The sequence below is a fragment of the Peromyscus eremicus genome, chromosome 5 (assembly GCF_949786415.1).
Source record: "Peromyscus eremicus chromosome 5, PerEre_H2_v1, whole genome shotgun sequence".
NCBI classification, from domain to species: domain Eukaryota; kingdom Metazoa; phylum Chordata; class Mammalia; order Rodentia; family Cricetidae; genus Peromyscus; species Peromyscus eremicus.
Window position 1 is genome coordinate 125574995 of NC_081420.1, and position 26656 is coordinate 125601650.

A 26656-nucleotide genomic window follows, 5' to 3' on the forward strand; every position below is an offset into this window, starting at 1 on the left:
CCTGCTCCTGACCACACCCGTTCCTTCTTGAAGGATCCAGCGTCACTGCTCCGGGGAAGCCTCATTTATTAATATCTCTCCGCTCATATAAAGAAAGGCTCGGGTCATAACGCGGCTACACAGGAGGATTTCTTTCAGCTTTGAGGAAAGAACATGAATGTGCCCCTGAAACCGGGTGCCGCAGATCCGCCTTAGCAGGATCATGAGGACCACTCCACCCAGAGGAGAGGCCACGAGGAGCCGAGGCCACCACTCTCCCATCGGCACGGCTGGGTCAAAGCGACACCTAGCGGCAGAATGTGTGCCCGCCTGCGTCCCGTACCCAAGATGGCGAGGGGGCGGGGGGCAGGGGGAGAGGCAAGTGCTCGCGTTTGGAAGAGATCACGTGTCTGGGGCGGAGCCTTGCCTAGGGGGCGGGGTGGAGCGGGGCGGCGCTCTAGGCCGAGCGGGAGGTCTGGGCTTCGGGCGCTCGCTGGTGGCGGACCCGGAGGCTGCTGCTGCGCGCCGGGGCTCCTTGGCCCGGATCGAATTCGATCCGGAGCCATGAGTGTGGACAAGGCCGAGCTATGCGGGTCTCTGCTCACCTGGGTAGGTCTGGGGGGCGGGGCTGGGTCAGGTGTGTGCCCTCTCTTCTTGCCCTGTCGTGGTCCTCTCTCCTCTGTCTTGGTGCTGGAAGGAGGAATAGGTCGTAGGCTTGCTGGGCCGTTGGACTCTGACCTGACCACCTGCCCCTGTCACGTGGGTAGGCCTGAGAGGCAAGAACAGGTGAGGCCCCGCCCTTCTGGGGCACAGGCCTGGTCACATGTTATCTAGCAGTGGGGACCAGGTGACTCTGGTAACGCCCTGACTTAGACTTGCAGGGTTTGTCCGGCTAGGTGAAATGAGGCCACGCCCCCTCCTGCCCAGGTGTGTAGAAGCCACGCCCCCGCAGAATTGATGTAGTGGAGCCGCAGGCTAGTGCCCTCCCAACCCTGTAAAGTGTCTGATGCCTGGGGCGAAGTCTGCAAAAGAAGTGTTCCAGATCTTGAATTTTCCTGTTGCCCCTTCCGGCCCCCTTTAGTTGCAGACGTTCCAAGTTCCACCTCCCTGTGCCAGCCCCCAGGACCTGAGCAGCGGACTCGCCATAGCCCATGTGCTGAATCAGATGTGAGTTGGGGCTGAGTGGGAGGATCCCCAAGGGCTCCCCAGCCAGCTCATCCCACCTTTCCGCCCCTAGAGACCCTTCCTGGTTCAACGACGCATGGCTCCAGGGCATCACAGAGGACCCAAGTCCCAGCTGGAGGTCGAAGGTGACAGGTGGACTCATGACTAGGGAATAACTAGAGAATGGACTTATGAGGTGATCGTAAAGGGACAGCTAGACACATGTCCTGCATAATGGACAGGCAGACCTGCCAGGAAAAGGTCCAGATGTCTGGTGATCAGCAAGCTATTTTTGTTCTTTATATTGAGCACCCACAGTAAGATAAAAACTTGCCATCATTCTTGTGATGTGGGCAAAAAGCATATACACAAACAAATGTTAACTTCCAAGAGGTATGTTGGCAAATGCCTATAATCCCAGCTATTTTGGTATGGAGGATGGCAAATTCTCCATCAGCCTGGGCAATTTAATAAGATCCTGACTCAAAACTTTAAAAAGGGGGCCAGGAATGTAGCTCAGCAATAGAGAATTTTCTTACCCTACACAAGGTCTTGGATTCCATCTCTAGTATCAGGGGTATAGTGGGGGTGGTAGCCAGGCCAGGTGGCATACGTGGGATCCCAGGACTTAGGTGGCAAGAGGATCAGGAACTCAAGGTCAACCTTGGTGGCTACATAGCAAACCAGAAGTCATTCTGAGCCACAAGAGATGCCGTTTCAAAAAACAAAACTGGGTGGAGGAATGGCTTAGTGGTTATGAATACTGTTCTTCTAGAGGACCTGAGTTCAATTCCCAGCACAGATATTAGGATATTAGGCAGTTCTGAACCACCTGTAACTCTAACCCCAGGAGACTTGACACTCCTGGCCTCTGCAGGTGCACGCACGCACGCACGCACGCACGCACGCACGCACAGTAATTTAAAAAATAAAATAAGCCGGGTGGCAGTGGCACATGCCCTTAATCCCAGCACTCGGGAGGCAGAGCTAGGTGGATCTCAAGGCCAGCCTGGTCTACAGAGTGAGCTCCAGGACAGGCACCAAAACTACACAGAGAACCTCTGTCTTGAAAAACCAAAACTAAATAAACAAAAAATAAAATAAAATAAATCTTAAAAAACAACAGCAACAACAGTGGGGCGTTGCAGCACACGCCTTTGATCCCAGCACTCAGAAGGCAGAGGCAGGGGGATCTCTGAGTTGGAGGCCAGCCTGGTCTACAGAGTGAATTCCAGGTCAACCAGAGATACACAGAGAGAAACTCCAAAAACAAAAACAAACAAAGGAGATGGGTAGGTGCTTTCTTGAGATGGGCTTATCTCCCTGTGAGACTTGGAGAAATGGTTTTCCACGCCTGGGGAGCAGTGATTGCAGATCCCTGAAGTGGGAATGAGCTGAGGAGTAGTGAAGAAGACAGAAGAAAGGCATGGATCAAGACCTGGAGGACCGGAGATCACCAAGGGCCTAGCAGGCCAGGGAGGCAGAATGGATTCTCTCTCTCTCTCTCTCTCTCTCTCTCTCTGGCTTTTTGTGACAGAGTTTCTTTGTGTATCCCTGGTTGTCCAGAACTTGTTCTGTAGGTCGGTTGGCCTCAGATTCAGAGATCCGCCTGCCTCTGCTTCCCAAGTGCTGGGATTAAAGGCAGAGGCCACTATGCCTTTCTATTCTATTTTTAAGTACTATGGAAAAACAGGGAATGATTTTAGCAAAAGAAAGACAACCTGGCTCAGCCATTTAGAAGCTCCCCTAGTTTCTTGGGGGGAAGTGGGGTGCAGGCAGCAAGAGTAGGAGATGAAGGGCTGGGAAAGCAGCTCAGTGGGGCAGCAGCTTGCCTGGAGTCCAGCAGTGAGGGGCAGGAGCAGGGCTCGGTGCGAGAGCCCTGCTGAGGAGATGCTATGGAGGGTAGGGGAGTGGCCCCGTGGAAAGCCCGTGTCTACCATACCTAAGGCCCTGGGTTTGATCACCAGAACTCCTGCCACCCCCACCCCACTGTGCCCGCGTGCGTGTGTGCGTGCATGCGTGCGTGCATGTGTGTGTGTGACACACACACATACACACACACAAAGGTGGGGGAGATGAGAAGCAGTGGGTACAGGCATCCAAGTAAGATATGACAGTAGTGCCAGGTAGTGAGAAACCACTGGATTCTGGGACTTGTGAATAAAGATGGTGAGGTAAACACCGAGTACAGGCATGCAGGTCAGCCCTAGAGAAGGATATTTAGAACAGGACCAAACAAGTAGAGGATAAGCAGGGAAAGGAAATTGAAGGGGGAGAGAGTGAGGACAGATTTGGGGGCACTGCTCTAGACCTCCATGTGTAGATAACTCCTTGGCCTCACCAGGTCAGGAAACTAGAGAAGATCTTACAGAGCCTGATGGACTACTCAAAGGATGTGAGTACTGCAAAGGGGTTTAGGGGGCTGGGTTGGGAGACAGTTCAGTCTGTGTCCTGACATCTCCTCCTCTCTGTGTTCTCAGGTTCTGGGGCATCCTGTATCAGAACAGCACCTTCCAGATGTGAGCCTCATTGGTGAACTCTCAGATCCTGCAGAGCTTGGCAAACTGCTTCAGTTGGTACTGGGCTGTGCTATCAGCTGTGAGAAAAAAGAGGGTATGAGAAGGGCCAGAGGGGAGGAAGTGAGAGAGCCCCCAGAGGGTACCTGGGGAAATGTTCTTTTCTCTCCAACCCATGTCTGGTCTCAGCCTCTCGCCTCCATCTTCGTCTCCAGAGTATATCCAGAGAATTATGACACTGGAGGAATCTGTTCAACATGTAGTGATGGAAGCCATCCAGGAGGTAGGTGAGAGCATCCCTTGGGGCAATCCAGAAGTGTCAGGGGAGGGGACGTTGGGCAACTGGGCACAGCCCCTGCCCTGCCTGGTAAGGTCTGTCCTCTGCCTAGAAGTCAGAAGTTCCAGATCTGTGTATGTTGGCTGTAAGTCAGAACCCTGTAGCCTCAGAAGTGTTGACCTTTTTCTGCATTGGAGGGAGCCTCTGCGCAGGAGTCATGAGGCTAAACTAGCCTTGGGGAGGGGCAGGAGAGATTCCTTGGCTGATTTGCAGAAGCCTTAAAAGTTGTATCAGAGAGCCTAGCTCATCACAATGCCCCCTTCCGCAGCTCATGACAAAAGACACTCCTGATTCCCTGTCGCCGGAGACTTATGGGAACTTTGATACACAGGTAAAGATAGAGGAACTTGCTAAAGGTCGTGACCCCGCCCTGCCCCTGATTCTCTGCCTGCTAAGGTGGAAAGGCTTGTCCAGGCAGCAAGGGTGAACTTTAGATCTTCCTGGCTCAGCCTCCTTGTAGCTGGGATCACAGGAGAGCATCTGATAAGGAGCTTGTTATTCTCAAGCTTAAACGACCATCTCTGTTTCTCCAGTCTTAGCCTCTTGCCTTGCCCCATCTCAGGGGTTAGAAAATTACTCTTCTTCCATCCTCTTAGGACCCCAGCCCACTCTTAGATCTTGGGGTTCCTTGACCCCTCCCCAGAGCCCCTGGAAATCACAGCTTTTCTACTTCCTCCCTTCTGGAGCTCCAAGCCCTTCCTTCATCTCCCACCTGTTGTCCATCTCCTCAGTCCCGAAGATACTATTTCCTGAGTGAGGAGGTAGAGGAGGGTGATGAACTTCAGCAACACTACCTGGATCTAGAACGGCAGGTGGGTGAGGCGGAGGAGGGTGAGGCAGAGGGAAAAGGGCCTCGTGCATAAACCTACCTACATAAAACCTGGTTCATGCTCCAGTTCACCTGTCTTCCCCGCCCACAGCTTGTGCTCCTTTCGGAGGAGAAGCAGAATCTGGCACAAGAGAATGCTGCCCTACGGGAGCGGGTGGGCCGCTCGGAAGTGGAGAGTGCTCCAGGCCTCACTGCTAAGAAGCTGTTGCTCCTGCAGTCACAGCTGGAACAGCTGCAAGAGGAGAACTTCAGGTATGGTCAGCTGGGGGGGGGGGCAGGGCACTGGGGCCAAAGGGCATCCTCATGTGTCTTTCCCGACACCCCAGGCTGGAGAGCAGCCGCGAAGATGAACAGCTGCGCTGCATGGAGCTGGAGCGGGAGGTCACTGAACTGCAACAGCAGAACCAAGCCCTGAGCAGCCTATCCCAGGAGGCACAAGCGCTGAAGGATGAGATGGACGAGCTTCGGTAGGCAGCAGGTCCTGAATGCCCACCACACACCTGCAGCGTTGGCACAGAATGCTCTCCAGTGCTGTGGCACCTCCAAGTCCCAAATGCTAAGTGCACTTACACACCATACCTCCTGGGCTCCAACATGCTATCCTGAACCACACAGTGCCACTAAGATGTAGTGGTATTTGCTCCGCCCATGACCTTGGGCCATATGGCCCAAAGGAGGCCGTGCTTCCAGCTATACTAAGGCCCACTACAGAGAGACCTCCTGGATCCATGGAGCCCCCTTGGTTTTACAGTGTCATTAGCCAACACCCGACAGCACAAATACAGCCCCTCCATTAGTATTCTGCAGACCCCACTGCACCATTTGGATCCCATCATGCCCCTGGGTTCCAGAGTGTCCTCTAAGACTGTATCATCACAGCCCCTGTGAACCTGCTGTGCCTTCCTTACCTCCAAAGACCTCTCCTATAACCGTATATATTCTTAGAATGCTAACACACCCAGTGAACCATCCCACCTCGCTTCTGAAGACTCCTCGAAGCTCCCCATGACCCCAAAGTGTCCTTATCACTCACTCTGTTATCTCATAGTTCTTCGATGATGTCTGTGCAGTTCCACTTCGGAGAACCTTTCCTTTATAACCTGTTACCCTAATGACCCCTACTAGAACTACAGACCTGGCTGACACCTTCACCTTGACCCAGAATCCCTCAGGCTGAAACCCTTCCCTGCCCAACATCACAGCTGACCTCTGAAATTTCCACTCCCCATGCCTTTCTCAGGCAGTCCTCCGAACGGGCAAGGCAGCTGGAGGCCACTTTGCAGAGCTGCCGTCGCCGCCTGGGTGAGCTCCGGGAGCTCAGACGGCAGGTGCGCCAGCTGGAGGAGAGCAATGCGGGCCACGCGGAGCGCACGCGGCAGCTGGAAGAGGAGCTGCGCCGGGCGGGATCCCTGCGTGCCCAGCTCGAGACCCAGCGCAGACAGGTAAGGCAGGGAGCGCCACCCCATAACGGCTGGACCCGCCACTCTAGTCCACTCCCAGCACAGCTCTGTAGCCGTCCCCCTTGTATTACTAGGCCATGCCCTCTAGGCGCACCCCTCCCTGGCTGGGTTTGTAAGCCCCACTACTTCTCTTGAGCACCTTCCTGACTTCTTATTACCGCCAAGTCCCTTCTGGCTCCACCCCTCTTCTGGCTCCACCCCTCTTCTGGCTCCACCCCTCTTCTGGCTCCACCCCTTTTCTAGTTCTACCGGGTCTTCTGCACTCCTCTGCCTCTGCCTCCCAAGTACTGGGATTAAAGGCATGTGCCTCCACTGCCCGGCCACATAAATTTACTTATAAATTTATAAATAAATAAATAAGAGCCAGTTGGTGGTGGAGCACACCTTTAATCCTAGCCCTTGGGAGGCAGAGGCAGGTGGATCTCTGAGTTTGAGGCCAGCCAGGACAGCCGGAGCTGCAACACAGAGAAACCCTGTCTTGAAAAAACAAACACAATAAAACCCCAAACAGTTTATGTGTATGGGTGTTTCCTCTGCATGTGTGTCTATGTACCACATGTGTGCCTGGTGCTCATGGAGGCCAGAAGAAGGCATCAGATCCCCTTGGACCAGAGTTACAGACAGTTGTGAGCCACCACATGTGTGCTGGGAATCGAACCCCTATCCTCTGGAAGAGAGAAGCCAGTGCTCTTATCTCTTGAGCTATCTCTCCAGCGTCTAATTTCCCTTCTTTTCTTAAGTTACATTTTATTTATTTCGTGTGTGAGTTTGTGTATGTGTGTGAGTGTGCAAGCAGGGTTCAGAACACAACTTGCAGAAGGTGGTTTTCTCTTTCTACCCTGTGGGTTCCAGGGCTGGAGCTCAGGCTCTCAGGCTCGGTGGCTTCCATCTGCCAGTCTCCAGCCCACTCCTCTCTGCAGGTGCAGGAGTTGCAGGGCCAGTGGCAGGAAGAGGCCATGAAGGCCGAGAAATGGCTGTTTGAATGCCAGAACCTAGAGGAAAAGTGTGACCTGGTGACAAAGGAGAAGGAGGTGAGGCCAGGCTCTGCCCCGTGTGTCCTGGGATAGCCCATCTCCCAGGAGGTCCAACGGGCATCTTGCATCCTGTCACTGTAGCGGCTTTTGAGGGAGAGAGACTCCCTGAGGGAGGCCAATGAGGAGCTCCGCTGTGCCCAGCTGCAGCCGAGGGGATTGACGCAGGCTGGTGAGTTTCAGATCTGGGTTGGGGTGGTCTGGGGCTGTACTTTAGCCCCCAAAGATGACCCTTGAAAAGAGAACCCCAGGATAGAGACTGCGGGTGCACAGAAACCTGAAGATTTCTTGTTTTCTTCAGACCTCTCGCTGGATCCTACCCCTTCTGGCCTTGAAAACTTAGCCGCAGAGATTCTACCTGCAGAGCTCAGGTATGCAGGGACCTCTTAAGGCTCTGGACCCATCCAGGCCAGGCTCTTCCTCAGCCCCACTCTCAGAGTGCAAGCCTACCATTCCTCTTGGTTGCCTGGTTTAGGCTTCCGTGTTCCTGCTTCTGCTCTGGCCACGGGCTCTTCTCTTTCAAAGACTTTTCAGTGCACAAATTAAGTCCAATCCACATAGCTTCGCTTCAGATGCAAAATTCCTACATCTTAGCTCTGCTTACTTTGATCTGAGACCCAGGTTCCTGCCCTGGTATCACTGGAGCCCCTACTAGGTTCAGTTCCATTTACCCTGCTCTGGTAACCCCCACCCTAGCTCTTACTGTTTCCACAGCTGGATGCAAGTGTTCTAATCCTCCCACCCCCACCCGCGCACCTCTTTGGAGGCCGCCCACTTTGATTTCCCTCCCTAGTCCTCCATCAGCCAGCCCACGTCAGCCCCCAGAGCCTGAGCCCCCGGAGCCGGGTCTTCAGTACTCCTACCCGAAGGCAGGCTGGGCTCTTCCCAAGGCAACGTTCGACCCAGAGTTTCACCTGTTCTCAGGGAGACGCTCCTGCGGCTTCAGCTGGAGAACAAGCGACTGTGCCAGCAGGAGGCCGCGGACCGGGAGAGACAGGAGGAGCTGCAGCGCCACCTGGAGGAGGCCAACCGTGCACGCCATGGGCTGGAGGCGCAGCACCGGTAAGAGCCCTAGTTTGTTTGGAAAGGAGATCTACAGGCGCGACCAAGTGCAAGTACTGAGCACCCTTCCCCACCAGGCTGAATCAGCAGCAGCTGTCTGAGCTGAGGGCCCAGGTGGAAGATCTACAGAAAGCCTTGCAGGAGCAGGGGGCCAAGGCTGAGGACGTGAGTGCCCACCTCCTCCCTGCCTGGCCCTCGTAGTGCCCCCCCAGTAATCTTCCTTTCTCCCCAAACCCCTGCTGCCCGATGCCCGATGAAGGCCACTGTGAGTACCACGGTCCAGGGAGGCACCCCATCGTTACCCGCACAGGTTTTCAGACCTGTCCCCCATCCCTCACTCCCTGCCTGCTTCTCTCCCCCAGCCCACCCTGCTGAAGAGGAAGCTGGAGGATCATCTGTAAGTGCAGAGAGCCGTCACTCCTGGGGTGGGAACCCTCGGGGCGAAGGTGTGGAGAATTGTGGGTGAGGAGATCCAGTCAGCTAGGTCAAGTTTAGTCTTTGAGACAGGATGTCATATAACTGAAGCTGGCCTTGAGTTCCTGTCCGCCTGGCCCTCTGCCTCCCAAGCGCTGAGGCTGCAGGTGTAAACTCTCAAGTATGATCTTTCGTTTGCTTGAATTTTATTTATTTTATGTGTGTGAGTGATTTGTCTGTGTACCACATATGGCCACGGTGTTCAGAAGAAGGCCTCCCATCTCCTGGAACTTGAGTTAAAAGACAGTTGTGAGCCACCATGTGGGTGCTGGGAACCATGCTTGGGTCCTCTACAGGAACAGCAGTGATCTTAACCTTTTCCTTTGTTTTATTATGAAACAGGTTCTCTCTGTAGCCCAGACTGGCCGAGGCCTTGTAATCCTCCTGCCTCAACCTCCCTTCTGTGTGTTCATAGCATGTACCATTATGCCTGGCTCAGAATCTCTTTTAGAAAAAGTAGGGGATGTGGTATGGGCTTGTGATTCCAGCACTCGGGAGAGAAAGGAGGAGGACAGGAGTTCAAGGCCATCCTGGGTTATGTGAGACTATCTCAAGCCAAGGGAGGGGCAAATGGTCAAGGCACACACAGGGACTGCCCACTCTGACACGGGCCAAACCCCCAGCCAAGTGGCCATGTCTCTGACTTAGTGGTAGAGCACTGGCCTTGTATCCACAAGGCTTTTGGGTTCTATTCTTCGTACCACAAGAAGTAAAAAATAGAGATAGCCCTGGGGCTTGAGAGATAGCTCAGTAGTTAAGGCCACTTGCTGGTCTTCCAGAGGCACTGAGTTTGAATCTCTGTCCTCATGTCAGGTGGCTCACAATCACCTGTAACTCCAGCTTCAGGGAGTCCAATGCCCTCTTTTCCCTCCCCAGGCACAGACGCATGTGGTATACACTCAGATCCATACAGACACACACAAATAATAAATCCTTAAAAAAAAAAAAAAAAAGCCCCAAACAAAATACCAACCCTGGCTGTTGGGTGGAGAATGAAACTGAGGTATTGAAAGTAGAAGAGGATGGCCAGGGAAGAAGGAATGGATGATGATGAGGACCGGACCAGACCAACTTGGGGACCATGGGATGGGGAGATAATTAGATGGAGCAAGGAGGTCTTAGTGGCCATAATGAAGCTTCTGACTTACTGGGACACCACTAGGAGAAAAGAGAAGCCAGTGGGCTGGAGTGTGTATCTGCTATAGAGATTCGGCCTAGAGTTCAGTGAGATGCTGGGGTGTGGCCCAATGGTAGAGCACTTGTGTAGCATGGACAAGGCCCTGGGTCATATCCCCAATACCACAGATGGATGGATGGAAAGACGGACAGACAAGCAGGGATGCCAGTCCAAGGTTATCCACTTCTTCCATGCCCACAGGCAGAAGCTGCATGAGGCCGATCTGGAGCTTCAGAGGAAGCGCGAATACATTGAGGAGTTGGAGCCTCCCACCGACAGCAGTAGTAAGTGGGGTTCAGCAGTAGCCAGGGCTAGAGGGATCCTAGAGTGCAGCGTGCAACTTAGAGACCTTGTTCTGCAGCGGCTCGTCGGATTGAGGAGCTGCAGGACAGCCTGCAAAAGAAGGATGCAGACTTGCAGGCCATGGAGGAACGCTACCGCCGCTATGTGGATAAGGCACGCACGGTAGGGATGCTCGGTGTCCCCCGGGCCCCTCCTGCCTCAGGTCCTACTTCCTGTGCTTCCCATCAGTTCACATCTCCTGCCAGTTGTACATCCCTGCCCTCAGCATTCACACCCTTCACACCACACCTTGATATATCATAGGCTTCTGCATGGTGCTGCTGCCAAGGGCTGTCTGTCCCTTGTACTCCGTGTGTCAAGGGGTCTGCAGAGAAGCTTTGGGGCATAGCTCAGTGGTAGAACTTCTGTCTTAGATCTACCAATGAGTTTCTGGAAATGTGGTTAAGTGATAGAGTGCTTGTCTATAATCTACTAGCTGGGAGCTGGGTATGTGGCTCACTGACTGTACTTGCTTAGCAGGCAGGAGGCCCTGGGTTCGGTCCCTAGCATTCCAAAACATAAGTAAATATATAATATAAAGCCAAAGCAAGGGGCCTGAGTAGTTCAAGTCTGTCTGTGTTCCCAACTATTCTGCAAGGTTAGGCAGGATGGAAAATAAAGAGTCAGGCATGGTGATATATACTCCTTTAATTCCAGCACTAGGGAGGCAGAAGCAGGTAAATCTCCATGAGTTCAAGATCAGCCAGACTGCATACAGAGACCTTGTCTCAGATAGATGATAGATAGATAGATGGATGGATGGATGGATAGATAGATAGATAGATAGATGGAAAGAAAAAGATCCAAGCGTGACTTAGAGGAAAGAGGATCTTAAGTTTGAGGCCTAATCTGAATGAGACCCTGTCTTAAACAACAAAACAAAATAGTGCTAGTGATATAGCTGTGTTGCCTGGCATGTGTGAGACCTTAAATTCAACTAGTCCCCAGGACTACAGAAAGTCACTATCATTCTAATCATGCTCACTCTCTTGTGATTTTTTTTTTTTCTAATCCTTAGGTCATTCAGACCCTGGAACCCAAGCAGCAGCCACCCCCTGGGGTGTCCCAGGAACTCCACACCCTGAGGTCACAGCTCTGGGAGCGAGACATGAGAATACGGCACCTGGAGGTGGGTAGTCTCATCCCTCCATGGGGCCCTCAGCACACCCAAGCCCCTGACTCTTGCTTCCCTGGCAGATGGACTATGAGAAGAGTCGGAGTCAGCGGGAGCAGGAGGAAAAGCTGCTCATTAGTGCTTGGTACAGCATGGTGAGTGGGCAGCCTCCATCGCTGGTGGATCGGGCTCACATGGTTTAGGTAGGCTCACTTACTCCCTGTCAATCATACCGCCTCTCTAGGGCATGGCCTTGGAGCAACGGGCTGGGGAAGAGCAGGGTCCTGCCCACGCCCAGTCCTTCCTGGCGCAGCAAAGACTGGCCACCAATGCACGCCGAGGACCCCTGGGACGCCTGGCTTCTCTGAGCCTTCGCCCCACTGACAAGCACTGACAGACCTCAACTTCCGCTGCCTGCTGGAGTCCTCCAGCTCATGTGGTACCCAGCTTGGGGCCTTGACCCTGATTGAGGCTATGGCCTCTGCCCTTTGCTTCCTTAAATGGGAAAGAAGGGGAGAGGCAGGTAGCAGGTGTAGGCCTATTCTTTTTAACAATGTGATTCTTCTTCTTGATTCTTCTCCTGGGCCTCATGTATTACCTGGAAAAAGCCTGATTTTATATTTTAAAAGAATAAAGACTTTAAATCTGTCATGAATGGACTCTGGACATCATGGTGAGGGATAAAATGTCAGCTAGGGTCACAGGCCATTGCTTTTAAGAAAGCCTTGTCTTGTCTTGGATTCTTTTTCTTTTTTTTTTTTTTAACATTTTTTTTTTTTTCTTTACAGGTATGAATGTTTTTCCCTTGTATATGTTTGTGTACTATGTGTGTACCTGGTGCCCACAGAGGCCAAAAGAGGGCATCAGATTCCCTGAAACTAGAGTTACAGATGGTTGTGAGCCATGATGTGGGAGTTGAACCCTGGTCCCTGGAAGAGAAGCCAGTGCTCTTAACCACAGAGCCATCTCTCCAATCCTTGTCTTGCATTCTTGTGGGGTTTTTGTTTGTTTTGTTTTTGAGATAGGGTTTTTCTGTGTAACCGTGGAACTCCCTCTGTAGACCAGGTTGGCCTTGAACTCACAGAGATCTGCCTGCTTCTGCCTCCTGAGTGCTGGGATTAAAGGCCTGTGCCAACACTGCCCGGCTCCTGCTTTTCATTCTTACTAAAGTATGAGTGACCAGTAACACACAGTGACAGATGTGAATCCTGTGGTGTTTTTGTTGTTATCATTTGTTTTAAGAAGCTGGAGAGACTGCTGTGTCTAATTGAGCATGAGCTGAGTTAGGTTTCCACCAACCACAAAAACACCCGACGGTGCCTGCATGTGCCTGTATCTCCACTTTGAGGGGTTGGGGGACAGGTCAAGCTTGAGAGCTCACTGGCTAGTCAACCTAGTCAAAAACAGTGAGTTTCTAGCCAGGCATGGTGGTAAATGCTTTTAATCTCAGCGCTTGGGAGGCAGAGGCAGGTGGTTTTCTGAGTTCCAGGACAGTCAGAGCCACATAATAGACCCTGTCTCCAAATAAATAAATATAAATCTTAAAAAAGAAAAGAAAAAAATAAGTCCAGGCAGGTAGTCCTGGCTAGAGAAGGTAACATCATTTCAGCAACATATAACCAGACAGAGATTAGGGTGAGGCCATCTAGACCCCTGGGGAAGAGCAGTCCAGACAGGGTGACTAGCATATGCAAACCCTGAGATGAGATCTTGCTTGGTGGGTAGAGGCTGGTGTGGCTGGAATGGTGTGAGGAAGGAGCGAGGGCTTTAGCTTTGGTCCTAAGTGAGGTAACAGCCCTAGAAGACTTGAAGGGAGGAAGCACGTGACATGCTTGGGTGTTTGTAGGTGCTCTCTGGTGGCTGTGTAGGGGGTGGTAAGGCTGAAGGGATGAGCCCACAACAGAGGTCACTAATGTAAGTGACATGTTGGCTCTGGCCAGGGTGACCCTGGAGAGTCAGGTTAAAGCCTTTAAGGTTTGCTGCTGGGTGGTGTGCTTAAGAGGAAGGAAGAATATAGCCGAAAGTTTTCCTGTGTCCCACCTGGTCTGCAGCCACTCAGACCCAAGTAAACACACAGAGGCTTATATTAATTAAAACTGCTCGGCTAATAGCTCAGGCTTACTACTGACTAGTTCTTGCACTTAAACAGCCCATTTCTGTTAATCTATATATCTCCATGTTTTCCGTGGCTTTACCTGTCTGCCATTACAAGCTGTTCCCTGGACAGCAGGCTGGCGTCTCCTGACTCAGCCTTCCTCTTCCCAGAATTCTCCTTGTCTCTCTTTTTTTTTTTTTTTTTTTTTTTTTTTTTGGTTTTTCGAGACAAGGTTTCTCTGTGTAGCTTTGCGCCTTTCCTGGAACTCACTTGGTAGCCCAGGCTGGCCTCAAACTCACAGAGATCCGCCTGGCTCTGCCTCCCGAGTGCCGGGATTAAAGGCGTGCGCCACCACCGCCCGGCTTCTCCTTGTCTCTTTTCCCACCTATACTTCCTGCCTGGCTACTGGCCAATCAGCGTTTTATTAAATCAGTGTACAAAAGCATTATCCCACAGCAGAAGAATCCCAGTGAGTATGGTTTGGGATTGATATCCTGGAAGGACACATGTGGCCCAGATTGGGGAGCCACTGGGAGCTGATTTGTGGAAAGGGTCCCTGCTAAACTTCTAAATGTCAAAAGTCAATGGCATATAAGAGTAATTCAGTTAAGACCTGGAAAGTAGTGGTCCATGCCTGTGGTCCTAGCCCTGAGGAGGCTGAGGTAGTAGGATTGCTGTTGAGTTTAAGGTCATCTAAGACTAACAAGCTTTAAAAAATAAAAAATAAGTAGCCGGGAGGTTGTAGCACATGACTTTAATCCCAGCACTCAGAAGGCAGAGGCAGGTGGATTTCTGAGTTTGAGGCCAGCCTGGTCTACAGAGTGAGATCTAGAACAGCCAGGGCTGTGCAGAGAAACCCTGTCTGGAAAAACCAAGAAAAGAAAAAGAAAGAAAGAAAAAGAAAGAAAGGAAGAAAGGAAGGAAGAAAAGAAAAGCCCTGCACTTGGGAGGTGGAGGCAAGACCAAGAATTCAAGGTCATCTTTGGCTGTATAGTGAGTTTAAGGCCAGCCTGGGCTATATGAGTCTCTGTACAAAAGAAAAACAAGTCAGTGTGGAGAGGTGGGTCAGTGGATGAAGGAGCTTGCCACTAGGCCTGATGCCGACACAGGTTTGGTTCCTGGGACTCAAATGGTAGAGAATTGACTTCTAACTCCTTGCACAAATACACACACACACACACACACACATACACATGTTTGAAAAAAAAATAAGGTTAGGACCTATTTTCAATATATATATTCAATGTATATAAAGTTACATTGCTATTCATGTGGAGGACCCAGGTTTGATTCCCAGCACCCATATGGCACTCATCATCATCTGTAATTGCAGTTCCAGGGAATCTGATGCCCTCCTCTGGTCTCCAGGGGCACCAGGCATGCGTGTGGTACATACACACATGCAGGCAAACACATACACAAAATAGAAATAAATCTTGAAGAAATAAAACAGGGAAGCTGGGTGCAGGGTGCATGCCTTTAATCCTAGCACTCAGGAGGCAGAAGCAGTTTGAGGACAGTCTGGTCTACATCCTAGTTCCAGCCCTGAGAAAATTCCTCCCAGAGTCCTGGGGAAGACACTGCGTCTGGTGTGGGGTATCTGAGGGAAAGGGATCTATGTACACTTACGTTCTTCCTTTGTCCATTTACTTTATTCCTTTATAACAAAACTCTATAGCCTCAGTTCCATCCTGAGTCTCAGTTCCTCTCTGTACCTGCTTTTTCTGTCCCCTCACAGCCCTAGTAATAACTAAGCCCTTATGCTTTTTGTCTCACCTTCATCCTCTGTTACTTCGTCCTCCATCTATTCTTCTTGACTCCTTACGCCTGGCCCTGATAAACTCTACCAGAGATCTGCCTTACCCTCTACAGAATCTCTGTATTCTCCTCTCTCTGGGTACACGTTCTGTCTGCCTCTGGAATTCTGCTCCAGTCCTTACTGCCCCTGGTTATGCAAAAAGTCCTATTGTCCCCAGTCAATCACTCTGCCATGCCCCTAGGCCTGAAAGAAGGGGATGGTCTGAGCTTCCTTTGCACAAGAAGCAAAGCTATGCATCTATAGCCTGCTTGTTCCTAGGCTCAGTGAGGGAGTTAGTTACCTAAAGGTTCAGCAGGTCTGAGAAGCTGAACTGTTTGCCAAGTGGTCTAGTAATATATGGGCACACAAGAATTTCATAGCAAGGCACAGCTGAATATTAAGGCTGTAAAACACCAAATATTCCTGTGATAAATGGCTTCCCATTTGACGGACCGCTTTAATACACAGCTGAATCTCTATAACATTCTTGCAGCCCACAAGACGTAGTAAGTTCTGGGACAGCCAGAGCTACATAGTGGGCACCATCTTGAAGAGACAAAAAAGGGGCAGAGAGATGGCTCAGCAGTTCAGGGCTGAAGAACCTGAGTTTGAGTTCCAGCATCCACATAGCTGCTCACAACTGTTTATATCTCCAGTTCCAGAAGATCCAACATCCTCTTCTGGACTCTGAGGAACCAGGCAAGCAAGTGGTACACAGACTTATATGTAGGCAAATGCTCATACACATCAAATAATTGTCAAACCAAGAAAAATAATTACTAAATCACACAAACCTGGCATGTCTGGACTGGGGTAGCACAGTGGGCAGAGCAGTTGCCTGGCTTAGCTGGTGTGCAAGAGGGCCTGAGTTGCATCCCCCGGCACCATACACACAGGACTTGGAGTGCGGAGAGAATGTATGAGGGCGCAGGTGCTTGGAGCAAGGGGGAAATGGTTACTTTGAAGCAGTGGCTAAGGTACTGAGGAGTGGGCCTGGTGATGTAACTCAGTGTTCCCGCTGCTTGTCTTTCATACTGAGGGCTCTCATGTACACCAGGCAGCATTTCTTTCTCACCAGTGAATCAAACCAAAGGTACTGCCGGGCGGTGGTGGCACAAGCCTTTAATCCCAGCACCTCCCAGAGGCAAGTGGATCTTTGTGAGTTCGAGGCCAGCCTGGTCTACAGAGCGAGATCCAGGAAAGGCGCAAAGCTACACAGAGAAACCCTGTCTCGACAAACCAAAAAAAAAAAAAAAAAAAAAAAAAAGGAAATTTGGAAGGCCAGGTGTGGTGTCACCTGCCTTTAAGCCCAGCACTAGGTAGGCAAGGGAGGTGAACGTGAGCTCCAAGACAGCCTAGTGAGGAGGTACAGGCCAGCTGCACAGTGACACCCTGTATCAAAACAAAACAAAAAGCCCAGAGGACTTTCCAAATCTTCTTTTTTTTTTTTTTTTTTTTTTTTTTTTAAATTATTTTATTTATTTTTTTAAGATTTATTTATTTATTATGTATACAGTATTCTGCCTGCATGTGTCCCTGCAGGCCAGAAGAGGGACCAGATCTCATTACAGATGGTTGTGAGCCACCATGTGGTTGCTGGGAATTGAACTCAGGACCTCTGGAAGAGCAGTCAGTGCTCTTAACCACTGGGCCATCTCTCCAGCCCCCTTTCCAAATCTTATAAATGATCTGGCTAGAGACACCACTTCAATGTTAACCGTTTATTGAACACCTGTAAACCAACCGCTTCAAAGCCATCATTTATTTTTGTTTTAGTCCTCACAAGTTCATGAGGTAGGCACTCAGTTCCACTGGAAGGGAACCACCCAGGCCGCCCGTCAGGTGGTGGTGCTTGCGAAGCAAAGCCACTTAAAGAAGCTGGGAGTAGGAAAAAAAAAAAAAAAAAAAAGCAACAGCAGCCGGGAGAGTATGGACCCCTAACACCATCAGCCCCGGTGGGAGACACGGCCGGTCAAAACGGGCAGGTCACCTTGGTGAAGGCCTAGCTGGCTTGTGCAGACCTTGGTGGTCGCCAGCATGCCCTGTGCAGGATTGGGTGTCCACAGGGGTCCTGGTCCCAGGTCTCAGGCCGGACTCTCTTCCTCCTCTCCAATAGGGCTGGGCAGCCAAGGCGGTGCGGGCGCTCGGGGCCCTGGAAGGGGCACGATGGTGAAAGGTTCAGCAGTCGGCCCCGGGACGGGGGCAGGCGGCTCAGGACATGCGGGGGGCTCGAGCTCCGGCTCCCGCAGGCTGGGGTCGAGCAATGGCTCTCCACAACCGCACTCAACGCCTCCGCTCTCCGCCGCGCCTGCACATCCGCAGCTGGCCGCGGTGGACGCCTCTGACACGCAGCTGTTCTTACGCCTTAACAGCGACAGGCGCCGCCCCAGCGGACCCACAGTGCCCGCACCCGCCGGCAGGAGGCGCTGCAGAAAGTCCCCGTGAGCCTCTCCCACAGGGCCGTCCATGCCGTCCAGCCGCTGGAACTGCATGTCCTCTTTAGCCAGCCTGCAGATGGACAAGGGGTCAGCACTGAGGCCTCGCTCTTTTGCGTTGATTTATTTATTAGTTTATTTATTTTAGCTTTCCCGTGTTTTTGTTTTGTTTTGTTGACACAGGCTTTGTTTGTGTAGCCTTGGCTGTCCTAGGACTAACTTTGTAGACACAGGGTTTCTCTGTGCAGCAGTTCTGGCTGACCTGGAACTCGCTTTGTATATTAGGCTGGCCTCGAACTCACAGAGATCCGCCTGCAGACCTCCCAAGCGCTGGGATTAAAGGTGTGTGCCACCACTCCCTGTCTAGTTTTGTGATATTTATTTAGTTGTTGTTGTTTTATTTTTCAGTAGAGGGAGGGTAGGTTCAGGAAAAGGAATTCTCAGGAGAGGTTCCAAAAAAGGAATGCGTTCTTTCTCTCTCTCTCTCTCTCTCTCTCTCTCTCTCTCTCTCTCTCTCTCTCTTTCTCTCTCTCTCTCTGTCTCTCTGTGTGTGTGTGTGTGTGTGTGTGTGTGTGTGTATGTGTGTGTGTTTGCTGTTGTTTGTTTTGACAAAGTCTCACTATGTAGCTCTAACTGACCTGAGATTCACTATGCAGTTCAGACTGGCCTCAAACTTGGTGAAGGAACCTTTGCCTCTGTCTTCCCTGTCCTGGGACTGGCTACAGATGTGTGCCATCAAATCCGGGTCGGTCGGTCTGTCTGTCTGTCTGTCTGTCTATCTATCTATCTATCTATCTATCACTGTTTAGCGACGTTTGAAATGGAGGTTAAGACCTCTTGCATGATAGACTAGACCCTACCCTCTTCTTGATCCCCAAAGCGGATCCGAAGCGCCTGAGATTTACCTGTCACCACCGACTCCTTGTGTCACTCTGAAAGACCTAGCCATATCCTCTGGCGCTACAACCTCAACCGTGGCCGCATCTTGTCTCTGAAAGTCTTTAGATCTGCCCCCAGTCTCCAACTGATGACCTGTTCCCACCCCAGTCACAGCCCTGAACTTGATCTCTCTACGTAGCAGAGCTCCTGATCCCCTTGGCTCCACCTCCCGAGTGCTGGGGTTCCTGGTTTATGCCACATTCCTGGGCCAAATTGCCTAGCTTGGTTACTGGAGTCCCCGGATTAACCCCACAGACCATAGACCCTCCTAGGCCAGCAGAGCCCTAAGCCCCGCCCACCGCGCTAGCTCACGCTATATCAAAGGTGGAGCCCTGGAAGGAAGGCTGCTGCAGCAGGAAAGCGGTGGCCGCGGTGTAGGGCGCGCGAGCCTCGGCCGCATCCCAGTATAGATCTTTCTCCAGCATAGCCAAATCGTCATACATCTCGTCCACCGCTAGCATCGACACCTGAGGATGTGGAGACGCAGGGTGGGGTGGGTGGAGCCCTCATGGCGCGTGATCCAAGAGAGAGGAGAGGGGTGTTTACGGGGAGGACTCGGTGAGTCCGGGACCACTTAGAAAACTAGGTCGCCAGGAGGAGACTCTGACCTGGAAGTTGCGGTCAATAAGAAAGTTGGTCTCAAAGTCGTCGTCGTCCTCTCCGAAAGGGTTGATGAGCTGTTCTGCTACCTGAGTACAGAGAAGAGAGGCAGGTGGGGCTTGGAGAATCGTTCATACCCCACTCTTCCGTTCCACACACCTCCCGACCCCTCCCACCTTAAGCCAGCCAGCATAGAAGAAGAACTGCAGTAAGGTGAAGATGGGAATGCACAGGTCCAAGGTGTGGTCTTTGTAGCCCTGGGCGGGGTCTAGGAACTGACGGCCGATGAGGCAAGCCAGGAAGTAGCTGTACACTGCGATCGTCACTACCTGGGGGCCAGGCAAACGGAAACGAGATCACTTCTGACCCCCCACCCCATGTGCCTCAGAGAGTCGTGGAAAGATCAGGACCAGCAATGAACTTCAGGATGATTGAGTTTTAGCTGGCTTTCAGTCCCTACACTCTTTTCAACTGAGAAAGGATCTCGCTATGTAACCTAGCCTGGTTTCAAACTCAGGGTCCTCTTGCCTCAGCTTACCGAATGCTGAGAGTACAGATGTGTGCCATTATGACCGACTTCCATTTTCCCTTAAGAGGAATAGGGAGGCCGGGCCGTGGTGGTGCACACCTTTAATTCCAGGACTCGGAGGCAGAGGCAGATGGATCTCTGTGAGTTCGAGGCTAGCCTAGTCTACAGAGTTCGTTCCAGAACAGCCAGGACTGTTTCACAAAGAAACCCTGTCTTGCCGGGCGGTGGTGGCGCACGCCTTTAATCCCAGCACTCGGGAGGCAGAGCCAGGCGGATCTCTGTGAGTTCGAGGCCAGCCTGGGCTACCAAGTGAGTTCCAGGAAAAGGCGCAAAGCTACACAGAGAAACCCTGTCTCAAAAAACAAAACAAAACAAACAAACAAACAAACAAAACAAAAAACAAGAAACCCTGTCTTGAAAAACAAAACAAAACAACATCAAAAAAGAGGAATAGAGATTCCTATGCTGAGTGTAAATGGAGGCACGGAGAAGTTACCTGGGTGTAGACGAGGGGTATGCTAATCCAGTCGTAGTGAAACAGCATCCCACACTTGCTCCGAAACACATTCAGCTCCTATGGGCAGATGCTGGTCATGTAGGGGTTGAACACTGAATTCACGTAGAGATTACATATGAGTACTCAGATAGAGAAGGGTCATATATTAGGAATTAGGCGAGTATTTGGTGGTGGTATACAACTGGGTGGGGGTACCACGCGCTACAGGGCTGCCGCCGTGGAAATAAGTGCATTGGTAAGGGTGTTTGGAATACAGACTTGTGGGAGATGCAGGGTCAGCCAAGGTGCACAATTTCTCTATTATTCTATAAGAATGACTTCTTCTCAGGCCCACCTCCAGCAGCAGCTTAAGGGCACTGTTGTCGCGGATGCGTCCCTCTCGCCGCGCCTGCGCCGCCAAGCTAGAGAACCACACGCAGGGCACCCAGTATTTGTTGTAGGATGAGTTCAAGTTCTCGAACTTCTTGCGCTCCTCGCGGGTCATAAATCCTGGAGGGGTGTGACCCGAGGTTACTCTCACTGCTCTCCTGTCTGACCCTGCCATCCTCTGGCCAGAGACTCACCAGCCTCGACCACGTGGTCTATGGTGGGGAACCGCTTGAAGACTGCTGTGCTGACCGAACGCAGGATCAGCACCGCGGAGAGCCCTGCGTAGCGCATGAGCGTGCGCCGGTAGAGGCGGCCTCGATCGTCGCGCCCATGCACGGTGCCGACCACCACACACATGAGTGCGTCCGGCAGAGGCATGCACAGGTACTGGTTCCACCAGCGATGCACCACCAGAGTCACGTAGAAGCCTGAGGGCAAGCCGGAGATGGAAGCTGAGCAGGGATTCAGGGGCCAAGAGTTTGCGAGCCCAAGCTGTGGAACTGGGATGACAGAGGTGCCATCAGAGGCACCTGGAAAAGGCTGGTCACCCTGACCACACGGGCCATTTGGCTTAAGAATGTGGGTATTCAGCCCTTGAAGTCAAAGAGATTGGAGCAGGCTGGGGTACCCCGAGATGGGGGATTGTATCCCAATATGGATGTGGAATCCTAGGGCCCATGTTAGGCGCATGAAGGAACATGTTTCTCTGACCCCAGGGAATCACTGGGCTTGGGATATCTGGATTGGAAACAAGGTGGACGTGGAATGAAAGTGTGTGGACGTGGAATGAACGAACACTAGGGACAACTACACAGATTTACCGCAACAGTCATTGTAGTCCCCGAACCCTGGTTATGAAAGAGTTTTTCCCTCAGCCTGAGTTACATAAGGTGTTTCAGGCCAGCCAAGGCTACATAGTGAGAGACCCTGTCTCAGAACAACAAACAATACACACCTAGAAAGAAAGAGTTTGGCCCTATGTAAGAGGGGGATCTGGGCAGGCTGTTCATCCCAACCATGTGATGGGAGGGTCACATGAGCTTTCTGTGGGCCAGGGGCCAGGCTGGATTTGAATGGAGTCATATTTGGTCCCTGGAGGGAAGGCTCTCAGGATGTGTGCGAGAATAGTAATCTGATGCAAACACAACTACCAATAAGTCTGTGGGTGAGGTGGAGCTCCTACGGGGGCACCTCAGAGTGTACCGTAACCAGGTGATATCCAGTGTCTCAGGATGTAGGGTCATATGGGCATCTTCGAGGTGTGGATTCAGAAGTGGGAAGCCCTGGAGGTTAGATTTGAGTGAGGGTAGGAATGGGGGTCTCCAAAAGGCCTGGATGAAAAACAGATTTCTCCCTTAAGTAGGAATGGGACACTCGGGACGCAACCTCACCAAGCACGAAAGAGACCGGGATGAGGCTGGCGTACTGGTCGCAATACATGACAAGCTTCTCAAAGTAGCGCTTCTGCTCTTCTGCCAGTAAGAAGCTGCGGGGTAGGGAATGCAGTGGCTACAGGTCTCTCCTCCACTCCCAATCCCTTCCGCAGGGCGCAGACCCCCCAGGCCCCACCCCAGGCCTTCTCACCGATAGGCGGCGCTCAGCGCCATGTAGAGCCCCAGGAAACACAGCAGCTCTCGCCACAGGAGCTTGTAGATGCTTCCGCGCCACAGCAGCAGTAGCTGCGAGAAGCCGCCGAAGCGGGCATTCGCCACTCGGGCTGTGTAGGTGACGGTCATTGCTGTGCCGGGCCAGTGTGGTCAATGGAGAGGGGGTTAGCCTGAGCCCTGACCTGTGAGCCAAGGGAGAAAGACCGGGAGGGACTGGTCCTGGGAGTTTCAGTTGCAGGTACCAGCGGACATGCTCTGTGTTCACTGCACTAGAGCGGTCCCCACCCGCGTCCTGTTACCACGTCCCCCGCCCCGATCCTGGTTCTCTCCCGAGTTCCCTTCTCCCAGTCTGGCTCTCTCCTCCCCTAGACTGTTGGTCTAAGCCTTTTGGATTTTTAGTTAGGTCCCCCACCTCCTAAGCCCCTGGATGAATCTTGTCACTTTTTGAATGGTCTCCCACGTTCCCTCCCTCCAGCCCTTCACCTGTACAACGCTCAACCGCCTTGACTTCCCGAGTCCTCAGTTTCTAAATTCTCAGAGCTTCAACACCCCACCCCACCCCGCCCAGCTCATTGCCCACCCTCCCAACTTTGGTTTCCTCTCTCCACCGCCTTGAGCCTACAGTCTACCCTAGCTGACTCCTAGTCTGGGGCTACTATCCCCCCTCATATTCAGAACTACTCTGAATGCAGTCTTTAAGGCTCCGGGTCCCCAGTCTGTCCCACAGCCTTCCTATCTTCCGCTAGGAACCAGCCTCCTCCGACCCACGCTTAATCCTCCGGCTCTGACCCTTCCGGGCCTACCCCAGACCCTCTGCTCTCTCCTGCCTCCGCTCCTTCCTTGCTGCTCCTCCTAGCCTTGCCCCCTGTCCCCTAGGAGTCCTGCCCAAAGCCTGCCACTGTAGGGCCCTTTTTTCTCCCAGGCCTGGTCCTTCTCACCTGTGTTGAGGGTGGCAGTACAGGGACAGGCAGGGACAGAGACTGAATGGGAGGGTGGCTTCAATTTTGGGTGAGGCTGAAGCCAGACTCTGTGCGGGAAGGGAGCTGGGGAGTGGACGTGGGCAGCCCCTCCCAGGTCTATCCTCTCTAGCTCAGCTCTAGCCTCAGAACTTTGTTTGGAGAAGGTCTGCCAGTTTGTCTCCTGGGCAGGGGGGTGGGGTTGGGTGGGGTGGGGTGTGTGTGTGTGTGTGTGTGTGTGTGTGTGTGTGTGTGTGGTCTGCCTTGTACTTCCTTGCTCCTCTTTGTCTGGCTCCCTAGTAGGGAGAAGGAACCTACAGCTAGAAGAAGGAAGAAGCTCCCTCCTACACACACGCACACACACACACACACACACACACACGCGCGCGCGCGAACACACACACACACACACACACACAGCCAACAAGACTGGGTCACCTTTCAGTTACCTGTGCTCAGCGGCTGTCACAAAGATGTAGACCCAAGCACACGTTTAGCTTCCCCTAACACAGCTTGACTTTACCACAATGGCAATTCACACTGTCACACACAGACTTTCAGGATCTGCCAGGTATGCCAGCAGCTGAGACAGGAGGACTGTCATGAGTTCCAGGCTAGCCTGGGCTATAGAGTGAGACTGAATCTCAAAAAGCCAATAGAGGGGCTGAAGTGCTTAAGGGTGTATACTGCTCTTGTTAAGTTTGTTCCCAGCACCCACTCTGTTGGCTCACAACCATCTGTAACTCCAGCCCCAGGGGATCCAAGGGCACCCATACTCTATACCACACAGGCATAGAGACATGTACCCGCAATTGAAAAAATAGGGCTGGAGATATGGCTCAGAAGTTAAGAACTCATACTGCTCTTGTAGAATTTGGTACCTAGCACCTACATTGTTGCTTACAACTGTCTGTGACTCCAGCTACAAGGCTTCTTATGCTCTCATTAGCCTTCTTGGGTATTTATTCATGGAGTGTATGTATGTGCATGCAGGTAAAACACACAATAAAATATAAACAGCCCAGTGGTGTTGGGACATGCCTTAATCCCAGCACTTGGGAGGCAGAGGCAGGCAGATCTCTAAGTTCAAGGCTGGCCTGATCTAGAGTTTCATCACAGAGTGAGTTCCAGGACAGCCAGGGCTATATAGAGAAACCCTGTGTAGAGGGGGTAAAAAAAAAAAAAAAAAGGAAGGAAGCACTAGAGAGGCAGAGGCAGACAGAATATGTGAGTTTGAGACCAGCCTGATAGACGGGTCTACACAGAGAGTTCCAGACCCCCCTCCAAAAAAATATAAAGGTGCATATCTATGATCCTATCATTTTTTGGGGGAGGCAGAGGCAGGAGGATCACCAAGAGGAAATAAAGACACCAACCTGGGCTACATAGTGATTTGGGGCAAGCCTCAGTTTGCTACATGGTAGGATTTTGTATTAAAAATAATGCTGGACAGTGGTGGTTCATGCCTTTAGTTCCAGCACTCGGGAGGCAGAGGCAGGCGGATCTCTGTGAGTTCAAGGCCAGCCTGGTTTACAGAATGAGTTCCAGGACTCCTGGGGCGATACAATAAAACCCTGCCTCCGAGAAACAAAACAAAAACAAACAAAATAAAAAAATAAAACAAACAAAAAACATGGCATGAGTTTAATCCCTGGAACTCATATAAAGAGAACCAACTCCACAAAGCTGTCCTTTGACCTGCGCGCGCGTGTGTGCGCACACACACACACACACACACACACACACACACACAAAATGTTCAGAGTCACACAAGTCCCACCCCCTTCCTTCCACTGGAGCAAGTGGCTGTAAGGCAAGTGAAACCTGGAAGCAATCAGTCCTCAGCTCATGAACCCACACCAGCTGCTCCAAACAGCCTTATAGGAGGGCAGAAGTAGCCGGCCAGGGGCCTGCCTTCCTGTAAGCTCTCATCACATGACAGAGACTCAGGAGAGCACACATGCCCCCATGCCTTCCCATCCACAGCCACAGACATTCATATTCAGTCTGAAGTCTCCCTTTCCTCTGAACAAAGACTCATCCAAAGTCGCATGAGAACTGTGGGGAGATCTTCCTCAACACAGTGGGATACAGTCCTAGGGTCAGAGCAGGGCCTTGGTGGTTCCCAACGATTGTCAATTTGCAAGAGTAGCTTAATGGTAGAAGACTTGCCAAGCAATTATGAAGCCCTGGGTTCCATCCCTAGCATGGCAGGGGGATGACAACAGGGACCTTTCCTTAACATCTCATCAACTAAATCCTCAGTGACATTAATGCATTTGTACATTAATGTATTTAAGCAGGCATGGTGGTACTCAATCCCTGCATTTTGGAGGGTATACATTCAAGGACAATCTAAGTTATAAACTCTGTCTAAAATGAAAAAAAAAAAAAGGCCTTGTTTCAATGCTTCTTCCTTTATGTGCTGGGTACAGAAACACCCAGACATATACTCAGGTCTCATACTCAACAATGCCCTGAACACACAACCAGGGACATAAATCTTTGTCCCTATGTTTGGTACTGACTCAAGACAGATGTTCTGTCTTCAGAGACACACCAACAGGAGAGCCACTCCCAGCCTGGCACACAGAGCACTTCCCACTGCCACCCCCAACCTCAAGCATGTCCAGATACACGGGCATGAGAGGGGCAGGGGCTCAGGGGTCTGACCTGGGAGGGGCACTCGCAGGTCCCCATGAGTCCCTTGGTATCCACCTGCCTCGCAGCACAAGTGGGAATGACCCAGTGCAGCACCACTGGGAGGCCCATCTGGCCAGGACACAGTGTTCCCAGGCTGGCAGATGTCTACCCCACCTGGGTAAATTAGGAACCAGCTCGGGCTGGTCACCCTTGGACCTATGTCTCCGCTGCCCAGCTGCCCAGCAGCCTATAAACTCCAGCAAGGATAGCTTGTTGGGGCGACACTGCCAGCTGTAGGCCGGGCTACTGGACAGGCTGTTCTTGGACAGGCTGCCCTGACTGCCTAGCAGGTGTCCTTGCGCTCCCTGCAGCTTATCCCTTCTCCCCCGGCACACACACACATTCCCACAGTTCCCGCGACCCCCGAATAGTCGGGAGGGCAGGTTGCCTGGTTCACATGCCCTCTCACGGCACTAGCACATGACTCTGACTGAGGTCTGAGATGGTTCCTGTTATTTCCACCAGCCTCAAAGGCAAACCACGACTCTGATGATAGTCAGCGGCTAGGTTCTGAACCCAGGCAGTATGGGCTGGGAGTCTGTGGTCCTTCTTCCTTATGGCTGCTTCCTTTTGTTTACATCTGTCACTCCAACGTGCCCATACCAGCTCGCGCACACCCAGTC

General features: G+C 51.9%; 2 protein-coding genes across 3 annotated transcripts; one reads left to right on the plus strand and one right to left on the minus strand.

Annotated features, from left to right (window-relative positions):
- Nucleotides 1-445: 445 nt before the first annotated feature.
- Nucleotides 446-12136, plus strand: Hook2 (hook microtubule tethering protein 2). Of its 2 annotated transcripts, XM_059264441.1 has the most exons (22): nt 446-588; nt 1061-1146; nt 1217-1289; nt 3488-3538; nt 3624-3756; nt 3875-3942; nt 4265-4327; nt 4728-4808; nt 4917-5077; nt 5152-5292; nt 6066-6267; nt 7206-7316; nt 7401-7488; nt 7618-7687; nt 8241-8378; nt 8456-8543; nt 8741-8775; nt 10231-10313; nt 10391-10494; nt 11390-11500; nt 11569-11640; nt 11730-12136. In XM_059264441.1, exons 1-22 carry the CDS (start codon nt 544-546, stop codon nt 11877-11879), a joined length of 2154 nt encoding a protein of 717 aa, XP_059120424.1. In that variant the 5' UTR covers nt 446-543; the 3' UTR covers nt 11880-12136. The 2 variants fall into 2 exon arrangements, with proteins under 2 accessions (XP_059120424.1, XP_059120425.1); XM_059264442.1 differs by lacking the exons at nt 3488-3538; nt 3624-3756 and having other exon boundaries at nt 567-588.
- Nucleotides 12137-17323: 5187 nt separating this feature from the next.
- Nucleotides 17324-22503, minus strand: Best2 (bestrophin 2). The gene is made up of 9 exons (XM_059264446.1): nt 22352-22503; nt 22159-22253; nt 20962-21195; nt 20733-20887; nt 20378-20455; nt 19529-19681; nt 19361-19441; nt 19065-19219; nt 17324-17886 (listed from the first exon to the last, which is right to left on the minus strand). Exons 1-9 carry the CDS (start codon nt 22501-22503, stop codon nt 17463-17465), a joined length of 1527 nt encoding a protein of 508 aa, XP_059120429.1. The 3' UTR covers nt 17324-17462.
- Nucleotides 22504-26656: the final 4153 nt, after the last annotated feature.